The sequence below is a fragment of the Chionomys nivalis genome, chromosome 19, assembly GCF_950005125.1.
Source record: "Chionomys nivalis chromosome 19, mChiNiv1.1, whole genome shotgun sequence".
NCBI lineage: Eukaryota > Metazoa > Chordata > Mammalia > Rodentia > Cricetidae > Chionomys > Chionomys nivalis.
This window is the reverse complement of record NC_080104.1, coordinates 33,532,155-33,550,924: the sequence shown is the minus strand read 5'-3', so window position 1 is coordinate 33,550,924 and position 18,770 is coordinate 33,532,155. Positions and strand designations below refer to the sequence as shown.

At 46.2% G+C, this 18,770-nt stretch overlaps 1 protein-coding gene across 3 annotated transcripts in view; it reads left to right on the top strand.

Moving 5' to 3' along the window:
* The window catches only part of Chst10 (carbohydrate sulfotransferase 10), a 31,174-nt gene extending 25,195 nt beyond the window's left edge, over positions 1-5,979 (top strand). For 2 of the 3 annotated variants that reach the window (XM_057751737.1, XM_057751738.1), the window contains exons 6-7: positions 1,612-1,717; positions 3,603-5,978. In XM_057751737.1, coding sequence (XP_057607720.1) covers positions 1,612-1,717; positions 3,603-4,140 — 644 coding nt within the window. In that variant the 3' untranslated portion in view covers positions 4,141-5,978. Of the gene's footprint in view, positions 1-1,611; positions 1,718-3,602 lie in introns of all 3 variants that reach the window. The other variant, XM_057751739.1, reaches the window with a different exon arrangement.
* The last annotated feature ends 12,791 nt before the right edge of the window (positions 5,980-18,770 follow it).

Genomic DNA, 18,770 nt, shown 5'->3' with positions numbered 1-18,770 from the left:
TGAACTTTATCTAAAGAAGGCTTTTATTATCCAACTCATTACTTTGTTTAGTAGAGAAAGTCAGCTTGTTTATTTTTAAAGCAACATGTATTTATATAATCTTATTTCCTAAAAAAGAAAAAATAAACAAAAGCAAAAAGCATAGCTGTGGGCTTTCCAGGTCATATAAAGCTGGAAATTCCTAGTGGCCATGCTCAGCTGGCGCCCAGTATGCTTGGACAATGAGTGGGTCCAGGCACGGATCCAAAGCTCTGGGTCCTCCACCATCCCCTTGTATAAACTGATGGCGTAACTGCTCCATGCTAAGGCTACAGGTAAGGTTTTATTATAGATATGAGAGAAAACAGCCAACAGTATCTGGAAGGGTCCAGAGCATAAAACGTAGAAGGCTAAACATTGCCAGCAGACTGGACCTGGCCATGAGAGAGGCAGGGGCAGAGCAGAGTTGATGGTGGGGGTGGAGAATGGGGGCAAAGAGGGAGACCGAGAGGTAGCGTAGCCGAAATAGCAGGGTTCTAAGGAGAATGAGTACCTGCGGGAAGGAAACACGTGAACTGGGGAAGTTCAGAGCAGGGAAAAGGTGAGAAGAACCAGGATGCCAGCATGGGCTCTGAACTGTGCAACAGGCATTTGTGATGCTAAGGGAGCCTAGAGGCCAGCATGTGCCTTGGTACACTAGGCAACTGTCCTGCCTGTGATAAGGGATGTCTCCTTTTGGTAGTATGGGGAAAGTACCACACAAGTTCCCAGGAAGGCTGGCTTTTGTCTGACTGCCAGAACCTGGGGAGATGGCTTTTCCTTTGGACCGGGGCACATCTCAGTGCTCCGTACTAGGGCGTAAATAGTTGGGAGAGAAACGAATGAATGAGTTGAGGCTGTGCCTCTTGCACAGGTGACCCAGGAGAGCTTCCTCCTTGTGGGGACTCAAAGCTTGGCAGCACAGAGTCAGCACGAAGCTAAATGTTACATCTCACAGATGCTGGCTAAGCCCTTGGGGTCCCTGCACCTTTCGTTTCCATTCGTCTATATTGGGAAGAGAAAGGTCTGCACAGCCCCCAGCTCCCCTACAAAAACCTGGTCCCCCTGCTTCTTCGAGTATGTCCTCCTTGCCCTGGTCCCCAAACTCTAGCCAGGGCTTTTCATCATCAAGTGTCTTTGCCTTTTGTCATGTGGGCTGCCATGGCATTCTGTGAGAAACACCGTTGGTCTAATAGTGTTGCAGAGACCAGGACTGTGGTTACTGTGCTCCAGGCCACGCCCTTCCAGCATCTCCTGCCATCTCAGAGAACAAGCTCTTTCATTTTTTTAAGGAGGGTTCAGCCTCTAGGTGTAGTACCGGGGCTGTCAGTATTTTCTTCCCCATTCCCCACATGTCTTTCTTCCAGTTAGCTGATGGATTAAAGAAAAAAAAAACAACAAAACAGCTGCTTTTCTTTCTGTTAGTCCCTCCAGCAGGAACAGCTGGAATCCAAAGGTGCACACATGGACATTTGAGGAGGTAACTTCTCATGTGTGCTAGGGAGGTTATGGGGCCTGAAATGACATGGACAGGCATCCCTAAAAACCACACTGAGCCAGTTCATGCTCACCTTCTCCTCTTGTTTACCCCAGGAGCATTTTCTTCCATTGAAGAGATCCCCGAAAATGTGGTCCATGACCACGAGAAAAATGGCCTTCCGCGTCTCTCCTCCTTCAGCAAAACGGGAATTCAGAAGCGGTAAGGGCAGCTTCTTCAGAGGGGGCGAGGGAGGGCCAAAACTCTTGCAGCAAAGGTCGAAACTCAGTTTGTTTTTGTGGTGTGATGCACTTGGCTCAAAGGACCGCAGGGCCAACTGTTTCGTCTTGGCATGCAGCGGCCAACAATATCCTTAGCGTGTCCTGCTCACTACGGCTCAGCAGCCCTCCTGAGGATTTCAGAATGCCTTTCCCCACCTTATCACAAAGGCCGTTAGAGTTTGCATCAGCTTATTGCCAGAAGTGGACAGTACTTTGTGTTTGGATTTTGTTGTTTTATGGGTTCCTTACTAAACAGGGTTGTTTCTCCGTTATAAAGAAATTGCTGCTTTACTTTCCCAAGGCACCATGCCCACTTCTGCACATACTTCCCGCTGGGGTCATCGCGTGAGCAGGTCCATCAGAGGCAGGGCAGGAAGCAGTGGTAGAGTTGGCATCTAATGAGTGACCAAGTTCTCCCATTTTAGCTGTGAAGTAGGGTTGCGGGAGGCTGCTCGTTCGTTCCCGGCTGCTTAGACCCGAAATAATCACTCAGAAACTATATTATTTGCAATACTGTTTGGCCGATAGCTTAAATGTATTGCTGGCTAGCTCTTATATCTTAAACTAACCCATTTCTATTATTTTAAATTTTACCACAAGGCTTGTGGCCTACTGGCAAGGTTGCAGCTGACAGCTCACATCTTTCCCCTCTGGCAGCTACAAGGTGTCTCCTGACTCCACCTTTCCTCCAGCCTTCAGTTTAGTTCCCCCGACCCCCACCTAACGCTACTCTACCCTATCACAGGCCAAGGCAGATTCTTTATTCATTAACCAATAAAAGCAACACATATATACAGAAGGACTTCCCACACCAAAGTGGCTTTACTGAAGTGGCCAGAATTCAAGAGCTGCCCCTCAGTGTCAGGTGGAGCCTGGGCTTGTCGGCCCTTTGTTTTTCATTGTGTAACTTTTCCTTGGGTAACTCGGTCTTTGTAAACTTTGGTCAGACATCACCCTGGGTGTATACTGTCTTTCTGGGCTCTAAGCACTTCTTTATGGGGCTTTGTGGGAGTCCCTGAGTTAAGATAGACAAATCGGGGATGACAGTTTCTGGCTTTCAGGTGAGCATGCTGTGACTGTAGTATGGCCACAGACTGTAGTATGGCTGTCCTTGTCGCCGTCAGCACCATTACAAACCTGTCAAGCCCTTGTCCCTGCTCTGCTGCGACCACCCTGGGCAGCTCACCCAGGGTGCCTTCCCTATTGGAAGTGTACAGTCTGGCTTCCTATTCCTTTTTCCCATTCTTTCTTCTTATGCTGATTGCTGCTGGCAGCTTGGGGGTGCAATCTTTAAAGCTGTGCCCATAAAATCAGTCTCTGGCTTTGGTGAATACTGACCTACAGTTCTAGCCCTGGTGACTTGTAAAAGCTTTAAAGTTTTGAGTCAGCCGAATGAGACAGTCTCAACATCAGTCCCAGAAGGTGAGTGCCAGTGCTTTGAGCAGTCTGGTTTGCCTTTCTTTTTTAAGACTTACTGTATGTCTGTGGTGCTCTATCTGCACATATCCCTGCACGCCAGAAGAGGGCACCAGATCCCACTCACTATAGGTGACTGTGAACCACCGTGCAGATGCTAGGAATTGAACTCTGGACCTCTGGAAGAGCTGCCAATGCTTTTAACCCCTGAGCCATCTCTCCAGCCCCAGTTTGGGTTTCTAAGTCTCTGTTTCCTTACCTGTAGAATGGGTTGATAGCAACATTCAGTGCACAGTACAGAGTGCACACTGTGTGTGGGACACTTTTCCCAGGGCCCAGCTTGGTGTTACTCCCTCTACCTCCTCTTCCCTCCCAGAGCATCAGTTTTGTCTCTATTTGTTTTTCCTCAGATTGAAAACATACTTCAAGTTTTTTATTGTCAGAGATCCCTTCGAAAGACTGATTTCCGCCTTTAAGGATAAGTTTATTCACAATCCACGCTTTGAGCCTTGGTACAGGCATGAGATCGCCCCTGGCATTATTAGAAAGTACAGGAAGGACCGGACGGAGACCCGGGGCATCCAGTTTGAAGATTTTGTGCGCTACTTGGGTGACCCAAACCGCAGATGGTTAGACCTTCAGTTTGGGGACCATATCATCCACTGGGTGACCTACGTAGAGCTTTGTGCACCCTGTGAGATAAAGTACAGTGTGATCGGACACCACGAGACCCTGGAGGAGGATGCCCCCTATATCCTGAAAGAGGCTGGCATAGACCACCTGGTGTCGTACCCCACGATCCCTCCAGGCATCACCTTGTACAATAGAACTAAAGTCGAGCACTACTTCCTGGGCATCAGCAAACGAGACATCCGGCGCCTCTATGCACGTTTTGAAGGGGACTTTAAGCTCTTTGGGTATCAGAAGCCAGATTTTTTGCTAAATTAATGCATAAGACCCTTGAATTCTTGCTAGGTCAGGGGCTGACTAGTTGGAGGTCTTGGCACAGAAATGGGACTCCCTTCAACATTTCTGTGGTTCTGTGAACAGCTGACGTTGGGCTCTACTTGTCTGAGCTTAGATGTCAGATGCTCTGAGGGCCCTGTGTCACGTATGCCATTCCCCCTCACCACCCCGTGTCATTAGAAGGTCACTAGCCATCACTCCATGAGAGGTTAGCAGAGACTGTTTACAGAGTGGCGGGCAGACCCAGAGCAGACAGTGTTAGAAGCTGTTTCATTCGGTGTTACATTGTCCTTGGCACTGGCACCTCAGCAGTGGCCAGGTGGTGTCACCCGTGACCTGTGGATTGTACAGACACAGCACTTGGAAGAGAGATGGAGATGTTTAATGGCTGCAGAGGTTACTGGAGCCCACGCAGACTCAAATATAAGTCATAATGATCCCTTTTTCTTCTGCCTTGGAACAACTGTAACCATAGACACAGGTCATATATGCCCCTCGAGCTTGAGGCCCTGTGACATTTGGTGGGGATAGTTCCAGAACAGCGTGAGCAGTCTTTTCAAGATCCAGGCTAGCTCATTTTTTTTTTTTAAAGACCTCTGACCCTCCAAGCACTTGCTTCATTCTGCAGAAGAGATTCCCTTCCTGAAAGTGAGGGGGTTTCAGGACCATCCTTGGGGACTTGGAACTTGGTGCAAGGAAGGAAGAACTGGATGGTCCTGGGAACGCAGGCTGCTGTGGAATCGGGTGCCTTTGTCTTTGCTCCTGCTTTTTATCTTGGAGTGAGCAGCAGGGACTCTCCCACCTGTCTCCTCGATGAACCTCACTGTCCTTAAAGGGGAGAAAGACTAAGCATTTCCAGTGGATAGATCCAGGCAGCTGCTGACAACACCAGGCCACACCATGCCTGGCCTGCAGAATCCAGTGCTGTCTCCACACTGCCATGTCCGCTCATGTCAACAGACAGGCTCCTCCAGCCCCAGTTCTAACAGTGCCACCGTTCCAGACTGAAAGGCCACAAGTTGGATAATCAGATTCAACAGCAATAAAATCTTGGATGAGGCCAGTCTGGCAACATGCCCTCCAGGCTTTGAGGCCAACCCCAGCAAGAAGGAAGCCACATCAGCGTGTCAGCTGCCAACCAGCAGCCAAGTGCTGCTACAGATGACTGGACGGTCTACCTGAGGAAGTCTCTGGCACACGCATGTGCCCAGGGTTGGGAGAAACTGTGCTAGCTTTTCCTAAAGGCCACAACCCTCTTCTCCAAAAGTCTTCCTAAACGTGTAAATGTGAAAGTAAAATAAACTTTAAAATATGTGCCAAATCTGACCAGTGGAGAGGGGGCTCCAGGGCCACAGGTAACCCCTGGTGGCTTCAAGCTGAGGCCAGGGATGGGACCGAGGACTGGAATGAGGCCCAGCCTTTCCTGGTCAACCGAAATGCCAAGAACATAACATTGGGTTGTTTTTAAATGGAGTTTTAGCACAGCCTTCGTAAAATCACTTCAGACCTAAATTGCTGATCATCAACCTCGTGCCTGCTTTTGACAGGCTTCATTGTTAATAGCGTGTGTGGCAGTGGTGTTGATAGCGTGTGTGAAGTTAAGGCCTTCCAGGTAGTTCTGATTAAAGTGGCATTTTCTCTCGTGTGGCTGACTGAGTTGATCTGATTTTTCTCTTTCTCTCCTTTCTGCCATACTGGTCATTTTCCTAACATACTTTGCTGAACAAGGAAGTATTTCTACCACAGTAAGTCGGGAACAAGCCAGCTCCGCACACCTGATCCCAGACAGCCAGCATCCCCAGAGTGGCTCAGCCTGATACCCTCCTCACAAGGTCTTGGAAGGCCCTTCTTATCTTCACAAATCATGTTCCTCCACTCAAGGAGGCAGTCCTTTCCCCTGTGTCCCTTGAACCACTTCCAAATTCATTACAGCTGCGACTTCGGTTGCTCTGCTCCCCACATTGCTGCACGCTTGGACATTGCGCTGCCAAGCCTGTCCTTGGGCTTCTCATCAGCCTGCCTGAACTGACACGGGGTCTCGTGGCTCAGAAGCTGTCCTTGCAGGGTGGGAACAGCAGCTCCACCCTCTAGATCCATTGGGTGGTAGAGTCACCTCACGTCTCTGCAGAGCTGATTAATCAGCTCTTGGGCTTGGTCCTTCCCCTTCAGCTTCAAGCTGTGGAAAGTGCCTTGCCCAAAAAACTCTTTCAGACCCTGCCCCTGCCCACTGCTGTTGGCAGCTCCACCTGGTGTCCTCAGCTGTAGGAAGAGAAGCAGCTCCAGTCTCCAAATAGCCCGTGGACCGCTAATTTTCTCAATGCATACCATGTGTCTGCAGCCTGCCCCCTTCCCTCCCGTCTGATTGTCTTGCTTTTCTTTGGGGCTAACAGGCAGGGTTCTGCTGACATGCTCTCATCGCTCTTCCTGGCCCTTGTATTCATCAGAGTTCTCTAGAGAAACAGAACTGATAGAATGAATGTGGGGTGTGTGTGTGTGTGTGTGTGTGTGTGTGTGTGTGTGTGAGAGAGAGAGAGAGAGAGAGAGAGAGAGAGAGAGAGAGAGAGAGAGAGAGAGAGAGACTAGAACAGCTTAGAAGGTATTCTTGTTGTCCAGCAGTAGCTGTCTTACCAATGCAGGGTCTAGTAGTTGTTCACCACACGAGGCTGGATGTCTCAGCTGATCTTCAGGACACACCAGAATCCTGAAGAAGTAGGCTCTAATGCCATTGAAGGAATGGACACTTGTTAAAAGAGCAAGCAGGCCAAGAGCAAAAGCTTCCTTCTTCCACGTCCTTTCTCTAGGCTGCCAGCAGAAGGTGTGACCCAGATTAAAAGTGGATCTTCCCTGCTCAAAAGATCTGTGCTAAAATGAGTCTTCCCACTTGACATGATCTAACTAAGAAAAGTCCCTCACAGGTGTACCTAGCTGCTTGGGGCTTAGTTCCAGATGGAGTCAAGTTGACAGTCAAGAATAGTTATCACAGCTTCTGAAGAAGTGACCAATTTTAGGACCATGGTTCACACCCACGTTCATCTCACATCGTGGCTGAGAAGCCACACCTTTAGGTTCCGTCTCCACGTAGTCTCCCATTCTCTACCACCTGACAGGCTGAGACTGCCCAAAGTCTTCCTATTTTGGTGCCCTTTGCTTAGTAGCTAAGTCTTGAACTTCCCTCTCTGGGCTCACGTTTTATCACACAGATGGCCCTCAGTTGGCAGTGGTTACTTCCTGATAGAGGCATTGTAAACTGGAAATACCTTGAGTCAAAGATACATCAAGTACCTTAATCCACGGGCATGGTAGCTTAGCAACACAACACAATGTGGGTCGCCAGTTGTTGGCTCTTGTGATTGGCAGCTCACTGTTGCTGCTCAGCATTGCGTATAGCTAATCTGGGGGAAAGGATCAAATTTCAAAATACAATTTCCACCAAATGCATAGTGATTTCACATCATCAGAAAGCAAAAAGGAAAAATGAAAAACAAGTCAAAATATGCCTAAGATGGGAGCTCTCTGTATACCTCGTCAACACCGCTCCCCTGATACTCTGCCCAGGAATCTCAGCGAAATATTTGTTTTCTTCACTTGCAGATTTGGCCTGCCACCAAAATCTCCAACACAGATACACTCCAACCAGGTTCTTGATCACTCTGTACAATGTCCTCTTTTCAACAGTGTGTTCCTAATGTCTCTCTGAGACCGCCCAGAACGGCCCTTACACTACGTTCTCTCCAACTATTATTTTGGGTTTTTTCTTTAAAAGGAGTGTGTGAACCTGAGTGTGTATGTGCACCCACATATGATGTATAGGTGCCCTTGAAGGCTAGAAGAGGATGTCAGATCCTATGGAACTGGAGCCATCATGTGGGTACTGGGAAGTGAACCCAGGTCCTCTGCAAAAGTAGCAGATGCTTTTAGCCACTGAGCCATCTCTCCAGGCCCCAATGTACACGGCATATTCTCTAAGAAGAGAGAAGCTGTCTCTAAGAAGACAGAAGCTCCTCTGTTTTCTGAACCCTCATAGAATATCCTATAATGTCCATATTTCCTGCATGCACCCCAGAACGCCCCCATCCTCAATTATCTATTTCTGCAGCACCTCCCACACTTTATATAATACAGCAGCAATCTCGGTGCCAATTTCTCTCTTGCTCTGCCTGGGGTTCTGTAAGAAATCACCGTAGCGTGGGAGGCTTAACCAAAGCAATTTGTTTTTCATTGTTCTGGAGGCTAGGACGTTCCGGATGAAGTGCAGACTGACCCTGTTCTTGGTGACTTGCAGGCAGCTACCTTGCTGTCCTCAAAAAGGCAGAAGGAAGGGGAGTGCTCTGATCTCCCTATGCTTCAAAAGATAGTCATTTCACTTCACCCCACAGTCTTGACCTCTTCTAAATCTATCTCCCAGGGGTCCCCATCTCCATACACCATCCCCTCGGGGATTGGGACTTTAACTTGTGAATTTTAGCGGGAAAGGGGGTTTAAGTCTTAATATTGATCCGCAGGACCCAGACTCTATTTATCTGTGTAGCTTCCAGAAACACTAAGATGACCGGGTATGGCTATATGCAGTCCCTTGTTTTCTACAGAGAGCCTCCTTGCTGCCCTCGGCACTCCCTTTATATTGGTGTGTGTAACACATTGAACTCCCCTCCTCTCTCCTCTGCTGCCAGCATTCAGCTGGAGCCTGAGCCGGAAACCAAAGCCCCGTCTACCTTCACTGCATCTCCCAAATTCAGAAACAACTCTTCTGTTTTCTATCTTTTTTATCTTTTAAGTTGAGGGTGGGGATGTGGTGTAAAATGACAACTCCAGCCCCTAGAGGAAAATGTCAGTTTTTTTCATCCACTTAGTTGTGTGTATTAGTCACTGTGGTGAGGAGCAGCGGGCTGCGTTCCGCCACCGGGCTCCTGCACGGCTAGCTTTACCCAAAATAATTACACACAAATTGTATTCTTTTAAACACTACGTGGCCCGTTATCTGTAGCCTCTTATTGGCTAATTCTCACATCTCGATTAACCCACTCCCTGGTCCCCTTAGGCTTGTAACCATATCATAATGCAGAAATGCAGTCAGTCAAACTTAAAAGTCCCCATAGTCCATAAACCACCAGTAACACTGTCCTGGTAAGAACATTTATCTGTACACATAAGTCAGATGCAGGTCTTAGTGCCTAGGTGAGACACACTCATAGGCAATGCTTCAAGGTCCTTAAAAAAAACATGCTGAATATCTAGGAGCTCGAGGAGAGTCCCCCTTCTGCATTCCTACTTGGTTTGCCCATGATAAATAGATTTGCAGTTCATGACTCAAACTGAATAGCTTCATACCAATACTGGAGTCAGGTCACACTGCTCAAGAGCCCACATGGATACTCACAGACAATACCAGACCATGTCTGTTTACCTGTAAACATTTCAACAATGTTCTGTAGAGGTTTGAATAAGGATGATCCCCATAGGCTCATGTAATTGAATGCGTGGTTATTAGAAAGTAGAGCTAATTGGGAGGGATTAGGAGGTGAGACCTTGTTGGAGTAGGTGTGGCCTTGTTGGAGGAAGTTTGTCACTCGGGGTGGGCCTTGGGGTTTCGAATGCTCAATTCAAGCCCTGTAGCTCTCTCCTCCTGCTACCTGCAGATCTGGATGTAGAACTCTCAGCTCCTCCTCTGGCACCATGTCTGCCTGTGTGTCACCACACTCTCCACCATGACAGTGGACTAAACCTCTGAAACTGTAAGTCAGCCCCAATTAAATGCTTTCCTTTACAAAAGTTGCCATGGAACACTGACCGACTGTCATGTGATATTTTGATTGATTGCATTCTGATGATCCCAAGACAACCAATGAAATTAGCTTTGGATCAGAGGGCAGAGCTAGCTGCTAGTTGACCAAAATGTGAGTCCCATGAACATCAGCGTCACCTGAAGAAAATTGCATCTCTTTCCATTTGTGCACTTTTGACTTTTCCAGAAATGTCATGCACCTAGGGTTATAAATTCTGAGACTAGATTCCTGCGCTCCATAGCTATAGTCTCTTAGGGTCACCCGGATTGTGCATCTAAGGATAGTTGGTTACTTCATTACGTGGGTGAGTGTTCGTGCAAGGGGAAAACCACATTTGGTTTTTCCGTTCAGTCCTTGATCACTATTTTCAGTCCTTGATCACTATTTTAGGTGTGTCCAGTGCTGGGCTTTATCCCAGTGGCTCTCATGGTTGTGAATACGTGTGCAAATCTTTGAGTGGGTGCCACCGACCACCCCAGCCATTTCTGGGACGTGGTTTCTCAAAGACTAGGTGGGTGAGGATTCGGTGATGACAAACAGAAACAGATACAGAGACAGTTTGAATCTGAGTGTATTTTGCTGTTCTCAAACAGGGGTTTTTATACAAGATGAACAGGTATGACAGTTCTTAAAAGATGTGTTCAGTGTAGCAGTTACAAAGAACAGTTATCATATCATTTGGCACAGGAAAGCATAAAATCAATCAGGTATTACATTTCCTAAACAATGGGTTCAAAGAATCAATTATGACACCAAACAAGTACAAAAGGTGACTTATAGTTAATGAATGATTCTTAGGTCCTGATCAAGTTCATAAATTTTCATGTGTAATCCTTAACAAATGTCTAACTTTTGTCTTCTTAAAAATTCTCAAAACTCAATTTAAAACTATACTTAAGCAATACTTTCTATACCACAATGTCAAAGCCAACCTCATGTACACACGCATAGCCACACAAATTCATATATTGTCGGGAAGATATTCTATCAAGGTATTATTTTATAATTATGTCAATGATTATGCAGCAAAGCGCTGAAGATGGAGTCATGGCCAGTGACCCCATTTCAAGGGGATGGCTTCTTACCCAATTTTCTTGTTTAAAATTTTTGTCCAGGCTATCAGGGACATTTCATAAGTATAGAAAGGAAATAGAAGCAGACAGACTGCCATGAGAACTATGACTCAATAATTTCTCTCCAGCTAGAGAGTTCCAGGAGACCTCCTCCCTTTGGAGTCAAACACCCCAGTCTGTGGAACTTGTCACACAGATTCTATTGGGGTTGGTGTGGCAAGGGGGGTATAGGTTATTGTGTAATGCTAGATGCTGGGTCACAGACTTTTATTCTATATATGGGATGCTGGGGCTTGAAGGAAGGGCTAGCATATGGTAGCCAAGCATTTTATCATTGGGCTCCACCCCAGCCCTAGATATTTTTGGATGGAAAGAAAAATAAGTATTATGACTTTGAGGAAATCGCTAATGTACAAAACTAAAAACAACATCAATATTACACAGAGGATTAAAAAAGAGTTAGATACAGGAAAAATTACATTTGTTCCTCTGGGAACGAGGATAAATATGGAATCTCATGCTATAGTGAAGCCCATGGCTTTGTGTGCTTTTTAAAAAACTAATAAAAATAAGGGCTGGAGATGGCTCAGCAGTTAAGAGAACTGGCTGCTCTTGCAGAAGACTGAGGTTGGATTCTCAGCACCCACATGGCAGCTCACAACCATCTGTAGCTCCCGTCCCAATAAGTATGAGACCCTTTTTTGGCCTCCATTAGCACTGCAGAGACATAGCACATGAAGGCAAAATAACCATGCACATAAAAAAAATTCTAAAGAAAAACCTAATGAAAATAAAACAAGTGATTACTATGCCTTGGAAATTTAAAATATGAGGAGAATACTTCAGTGACACATGTTCTAGTTTTCAGTTATTTAGTAAATATTAGATACTTAAAATCCAAGGTTGTGAGCCATCAGGCCGAGAGCCATCCCACAGAAAGGCGAGGAGGACTGCAAAGACCCAGGGACAACTGCTTTATGTGACATGAGACTGACACCCCTTCTCTTTCTTCCCATATAGCCTGCATAACCTGCTGTGATCCGTTTAATTACACAGAGTGTCACACGTTCAGTGTTCCCGCTGGTTCTCACTGGTCATATAAAGGACCAAACTAAATATGGACACTCATACAGCTTTAGGTAAAAGTGATTGAGGACCTCAAATCTGTTTGTTATTTTGGACTCCATCTTCTTACTCTTTCTCAGCCAGCTGCATGCCCCCATTTTCCTCCAGGGGGCGCTGCTCTTCCTTAGCTTTTCACTTTGGCGAAAATCACTTAAGATCTTACCGAAAAGCCCTAAGGATGTCAGAAAACGCCGCTGTTTGAGATTAGGCCCGGGATCTGTGGGGTTAGGATTTCTTTGCTTAAGGGAAGGTAGAAATAGAAAGAAAGCCAAGTTTCCAGTAGTTGCTAAAAGGCTCTGAGCGGTGAGAGTGGAAATTCCGTCTGTTTTATCGGATTGTAAATTCTTAAAGCAAACAACAGAAAGCTTCCCTTCTCACCAGGTAATCCCCAGCCAAAGGCAGGCAGCGCCTGCAAGATTTTGTCGGACATGGCGGCGGGTACCATTGGTCTCTGAACGGTTTTACTGTGTTTTCACACCCCTGCAGGAGCAGTCCAGGAACAACAGCCGTATCTTGCTCTGAAGGGAACAGAGACAAGCTGTGGGCTCGGAGCAGCTGTTCTGTTAGGGAGGGATGGTCTCGGAATGCTCAGCCTTCCCCAGCCTGTCTCAGCCTGAACGGATCTTCTTAGGGTTTTGGGTGAGAGTCTCGCTGTACCCATCTGGAATTGCATATTTATCAATGTCAACAAAAGCCGCCCAGCCCGGACCGAGAGATGATTAAGCGTTTTGCACTAGCGAGCAATTTTTCTATTCAAGTTGTGGATAATTATTCTATGAGAAGGGGGGAAACACAGTAAACAGAAAAATCAAGATGCCTTTAAATATCTTCATGTGAACGTATCTGTATGTGTATATGATACCAGTAAGCCAACAACTTCCATTCATGGCAAGGAGATATAAAATGGGTGTGCCCTTTGTCTTTGTGTAATGCAAAGGTGTTTCCCCTCTTAAACCCTATGCACTCCACAGAGACCGTTTTCTTGTTTCCCCTATTGTTAGAATGGCATTCATAATTTGGTCACTCATACAGAGAGGCCACCTAATTCTTCTGCCTTTACAATCTTAATGACAGGTGATTTTAAAATCCCCACGGCAGCTGCTTGGGTTTGTGCCCTGGAAGCACCTTGTGGGTCCATCAGTATAGACAAGAAAAATGAAGGATGAGGAGAACTGAGAAAGGACCTAGGATCCGAAAGGACCATGCAAGCAGAGTAGGTAAGGGTAGAACTACCCCCCCCCGCCCCCCGCGCCCGCTCCTGCTTGCTTGCTTCTTCACCAGATGGTTCTGAAGCCAAGGTATGAGCTGCTTTGAAAAGAAAATGTGTTGGAATCATAAGTGTGCTGTGTTCATGCAGCACGTGTCTTGAGGCCTTCTGGGGGAGATTCCCTCGGTGATGCTGTACTGGCATAGACTGGGGGAATCTGAAGGTAAGAGAAGGCCACCAGGTTTCTTCTGATAAGAACTGCGATCAACTCCTTCAACAGGTTCTGAGCTGAGAGATTGGCTAGTGGTTGCTCTGCACGGTTGGCAACCCTATTCTGTGTACTGTGCATATATTAGGTGGTCAGAGTATTCCCCAGTTGTTTTATTTTTATATGCTCTAAGTACTGTGAACTCCACACAGTTTTAAAAACTGTCTGCCAAAGGCCACTCAGTAAAAGAAGTAATCACTTTGATGCTCCCTTCTTCCTCCAATGGGGCTCCTTATCCATCCACTGTTCAACTTTGATGCTTGAAGAATCCTCCACCCTTTCTTTGGGCATCAATGTGTTTCCCTGACAAAATTGTGGTATAGGAACAATTGTGAAATTAAGAAGCACCACCAAGGGATTATTGCATCAGAGACTAATGGCTATTAGGGGTAGATCTTAAATGACCCCAAAGGCTCATGTTTAGACATCAGGGTCCAGTGTTCAGAGATGGGGCTTTTGGGAGACTATTGGATGATGATCGTTTAAGCCATACCAACGGTGGTAGATTGTGTTGTTTCCAGCCATTAACATTCCAGGGCTAAGATGATGAATTAGCTATGTCAATGCTTTTGAAACATATTTTTGTTTTATTTCATCCATTTGTTAATTCATAGTTTGGGGAAAGGCTATGTCTATGTGTATCTCTCCTCCATCCCCCTTCATACCTATATTTCTCTCTCCTCTCTCTTTCTCTACCACTCTGTCTCTTCTTACCTCTTCCCTTTCTATGTAAGTCTCTCCTCTTCTTCCTCCTCCCATCCCCTCCTCTTCCTCTTTCCTGACAGCACAGCCATATATTTTTGCCATGATGGAATGCCTCATTGTAAGCCCCCAAACCACGCTGCCAATCAGCTGTGGACTGACGCCCTCTTAAGCTTCAAACACAGCACTTAACTCCTGTAAGGTCATTTCTTCAGGCGTCGCCATAGCAACAGGAGCTGACTCGCGCAGCAGGACAGTGGTTTCTCTGTTCTTTCCCTGCCTTGACAATGACTAAGCATTTCTCCCTGCTGTAGGCATAGCAACACTTCCTGCTAGCTGGAGATGCTGTGCTGCAGAGCTATTGACAGTCCCTTACATTTCAGTGTTTAGCAAATGTCGCAAGCTAAAAATGCTCTTAGGACCTTGGGCAAGCCAACCCAGTGGGAGGGAAAAGGTCCCCAAAGCAGGCAAAGAGTCAGAGACAGCCCCTGCTCCCACTATTAAGGGTCCCACAGGAACGTATGCTATACAACCATAACATATATGCAGAGGAACTAGGTCAGAGCCAGACAGGCTCCGTGATTGTCGGTTCAGTCTCTGTGAGTCCCTATGAACCCTGGTTAGTTGATTCTGTGGGCTGTGTCCTTGTGGTGTCCTTGACCCCTCTAGTTCCTACAGTCCTTCCTCCCTCTCTTCCACAGGATTGCCCAACCTCCACCTAACTGTGGGTCTCTGCATCTGCTCCCATCAGTTGCTAGATGAAACCACTCCGAAGATAATTATGCTAGGCTCTTGTCTGTGAGTATAACAAAATATCATTAGGAATCATTTCATTGACTTTTTTTGCCAATCATATTTGGTTCTATCCTAGGTCCTTGAACTATCCAGCCTCTGGGTCCTGGCCCTCCAGGCACTGTTAGGGATGGGCTTCCTTTCTTGGCATGGATCTCAAGTTGGACCAGTTGTTGGTCACTCCCACACATTCTGGGCTACCGCCACCCCAGCACGTCCTGCAGGCAGGACAAATTGTAGGTAGAGAGTTTTGTGCCTGGGTTAGTGCTCCAGTCCTCCCACTGGAAGCCTTGACTGGTTACAGAAGATGACCGGTTCAGGCTCCTTATCCCCCATGAATCTTTGCAAGGGTCACCCTCATAGATTCAAGGGAGTTTCCATTGCATTAGGTTTCTACCTCATACCCCCAAATGCCCCCCAATTCTAGTCGTCTCTCCTAGTATTCTTCCTGCTCTTTTCTGAAGGGAAACGGGGAGTGGAAAAGGGGAGAGGAGAGGGGGGCCTGGGAGAAGAAGGGGGGGAACTTCAGTCAGGATGTAATGTATGAGAGAAGAAAAAATACATACATACATAAATACATACATAAATTTTAAAAAGAAGAAGAAGACAAACCATCCCCTATCACCAAAAGACCTTGGGTGCCTTAGTAAATCATAAGGCTATAGATTCAATGGTTTTCTTCTCCACTTTGCGGATGATAAGTGGGTGCAATTGGGTTTTCAAAAGCAGCTCCCCTGTCAGAAAGATGCAATAAATAAAGCACAGTTTTATTCCTAGCAATACCACCATTAAGCATGAACTTCTTCAAGGCTCAACACATGAGCCATGGAGCGCTAAGAGCTTCTAACAGGAGCTTTTATATTCTGGGAATAGAACTTGCAATCTGAAATCAACTACTTCCTGTTTTCTTTTGAGCTGGGTTCAATAGCACACACCAGCAAGCCCAGCATTTGGGAGGCAGAGGCAGGAGAATCAAGAGTTCGAGCTTGGGAGCACCGAATGCTCCACAGAACAGGGAGAAGAAGGAGAAGGGCAGTTTTTTAAAACAAGTCAGATGAGCCCAGCTGGCAGCTGTGTTAGCCAACAAGCAGTAGTAATATTACCTGGGTTATTATTTAAATCCTAGCATAGGACTTATTTTACTAATCCACAGATGTGAGCTCCCAGTTTGAGTGGTGAGATGTGTGATGTATGGCCAGGAGCACCAGAGGGTCGGGTACAGTGACCATGGCTGGAACAAGACGATGTGAAAATTGGATAATGGGAGAAGGCAAAGCACACACCCTTCCATCTCCCTCCATCTGCTGTCATTATTTCTTTCAATTTTTCTCCCTTCTTGCCTTCCAATTCAGTAATACCTCCCATTATCCCATCAATATAACAAATAAGAACAGCAGCTACTGTTGGGTAAAAGGGGCACAGTGAACCTCACAATGATGAAAGAGCCCTGCAGACAATGGCCCAGAAAGATAATTCCCTAGCAATCACAGAAAATTATCTTTACCGAGCAGCCCGGTGGCAAAGCCGAGAGGAAGGCTTATTATCAGACGGACGTAGATTCTGAGTAACCATTGGAAACAGATGGAAGGAGGCCAGGGGAGGTGATGACAGTCCCCCATGCAAACGCAGAAGTGTGGCAGAGGATGTGCACTCTTTGGGGGATGCTCCAGGTTCAAGGGCGTCAGAAAGAAGGAGCAGCGGGGGGAGGTCGCAACATGCAACGTGATAGATTGGACTAGGTTCAGAGTAGCCTGGTGGGGCCGGCCCTCAAGCCCAGCTTGTGCCAAGTAGACATACTTGGTGATACACAGGGTGCCCATGATCTACAGATCACAACTCATGGACCCTAAGCAGGAACAAGGAGTGTCACTCCAAGATGAGCCACTCTGCCCCTGGCTTGGGAGGAGGTCCCTCTTTCCCTCTTTCCCTGGCGGAAAGGGCATCATGGATGGAGAAGGACAGCCAATGACATGGGAGGAGGGGATCCCAAACCTAGTGATAAATCAAGAAGCAGCATGCTCTGTGGGAAACAGCACAATGAGATAGAAGTGCCACACCCCCGGACAGGAAGAGCCTTGGCAGAACGAGCAGAAAATCAGAAGCGTGTGCAGCAGCAGCCTGCTACTGAACCTTACCAGCGTATGAAAGTGAGAAAGGCCATCCAGGGTACCCTGTCTCATCACAGCGTAGGGTATGTGGGTTGTCAGTTCCTGGAGTTACACTCTCCAGGAACCTAGGAAAACAACCTTAAACTATCAAATAGGCCTGAAAATATTGGCTAAGAGTAAGTTTTTGAAAGACTTTTATTTTTTACTCTTCCTACAATTATTGGCCTGTACAAATTTTCTACGTTGTTTTAAACCAATTTTATAATTCTATGAGTTATCTACATTTTCAAATGCAAGTAATTAAAATTATATTGTAATAAAAAAAATGTTGTCAACGATTACCAAGTCTCTAAAGCTAAGAGAGAAGCAAGGACCACTCACTCACTCTGTTACATCTGGTGTTCAGACTTCGGCCTCCAGAAAGGGAGACTTCTGACTTTGTGTCTCCTTGTTTGTGATACTTTCTTGCAGTGCCTTGAGAGACAGACTTAGAAGTTAAAAAGAGAAAGAAGAGAAAGGGTTCTATTGTATTCATATTTTATTCTTCATTTATAGTTCTCCTCAAATGCTTCTCTGCATTTGATTGACCTGGCATCATTTTCTCCCCTACACTCGACATGCCTCTTACTGCATTTCCGGGCCGTTTTGTTAGAAACTGGCTGTTTTATGTAGCAGTAACTCTGTTTTCCATAGGATCCCAACCCCAAACCCTGTCACTCTCTGCCTGTATTAGATTAGTGGCTGTGTTATTTTTGTGAGTATTCCTGCACGCAGCAGAGGACTCAATGATACGTCCCACTTGCACTATCTTTTACAACTACTTTAAAAAAAAGCTAAGGAAATAAAGGAGGCAAACCATGTGTTTATACAATATTTTATAGTGACATGATTTCCTTTCCTGGTGGCCCCTGCTTCTTTACAGTGTGGGAAAAGTCTGACAGCAGTAAATACCTTAAGCATTGTTTATCTATAAATGCCTTTGTCTTTCCTGCATTCTTGGGTCTTAGCTTTGCTGGATACAGGACTTGGGGCTGGCAGCTGATCTCGGTTTCCTTTGAGCCCTTTAAATCCCTTATCCTGCCATCTTTGGCTTCCACGGTTTGCTGAGAGTCAGCTGTCAATCTTACTGTGATTTCCCATTAAGAGACACGTTCTTTCTCTCCGTCTGCTTTCGGGACTTCCTTCCCATCTTCGTTTCTTTTCAGCAGTTTTACTATGATGTGTGTATTCTCAGGTATCCTTGTGTTTACCCCACTTATAGTCCAGGGAGCTGCCTGGATTCATACATGGAAGATTTTCATCAAATTTGGACAGTTGCTTTCTTTACCTCTTCTCATACATGTTCTGCTCTGCTTGTTATCTGCCCTTTGCATCTGCGATTGTATGTTGGCACAATTAATGGCGCCTGTGTTTCTCTGAGGCCTCTTTCCTTTTTTCTCCTCATTTTTTCCCCTCCATCTTCAGATGTTTTTTTCTGTCAGTTCAAATCTACTGTTAAGACTCGGTTGGAAATTCTCATTTGTTTTGCTTTTCACTACTACGATTTCTACATAG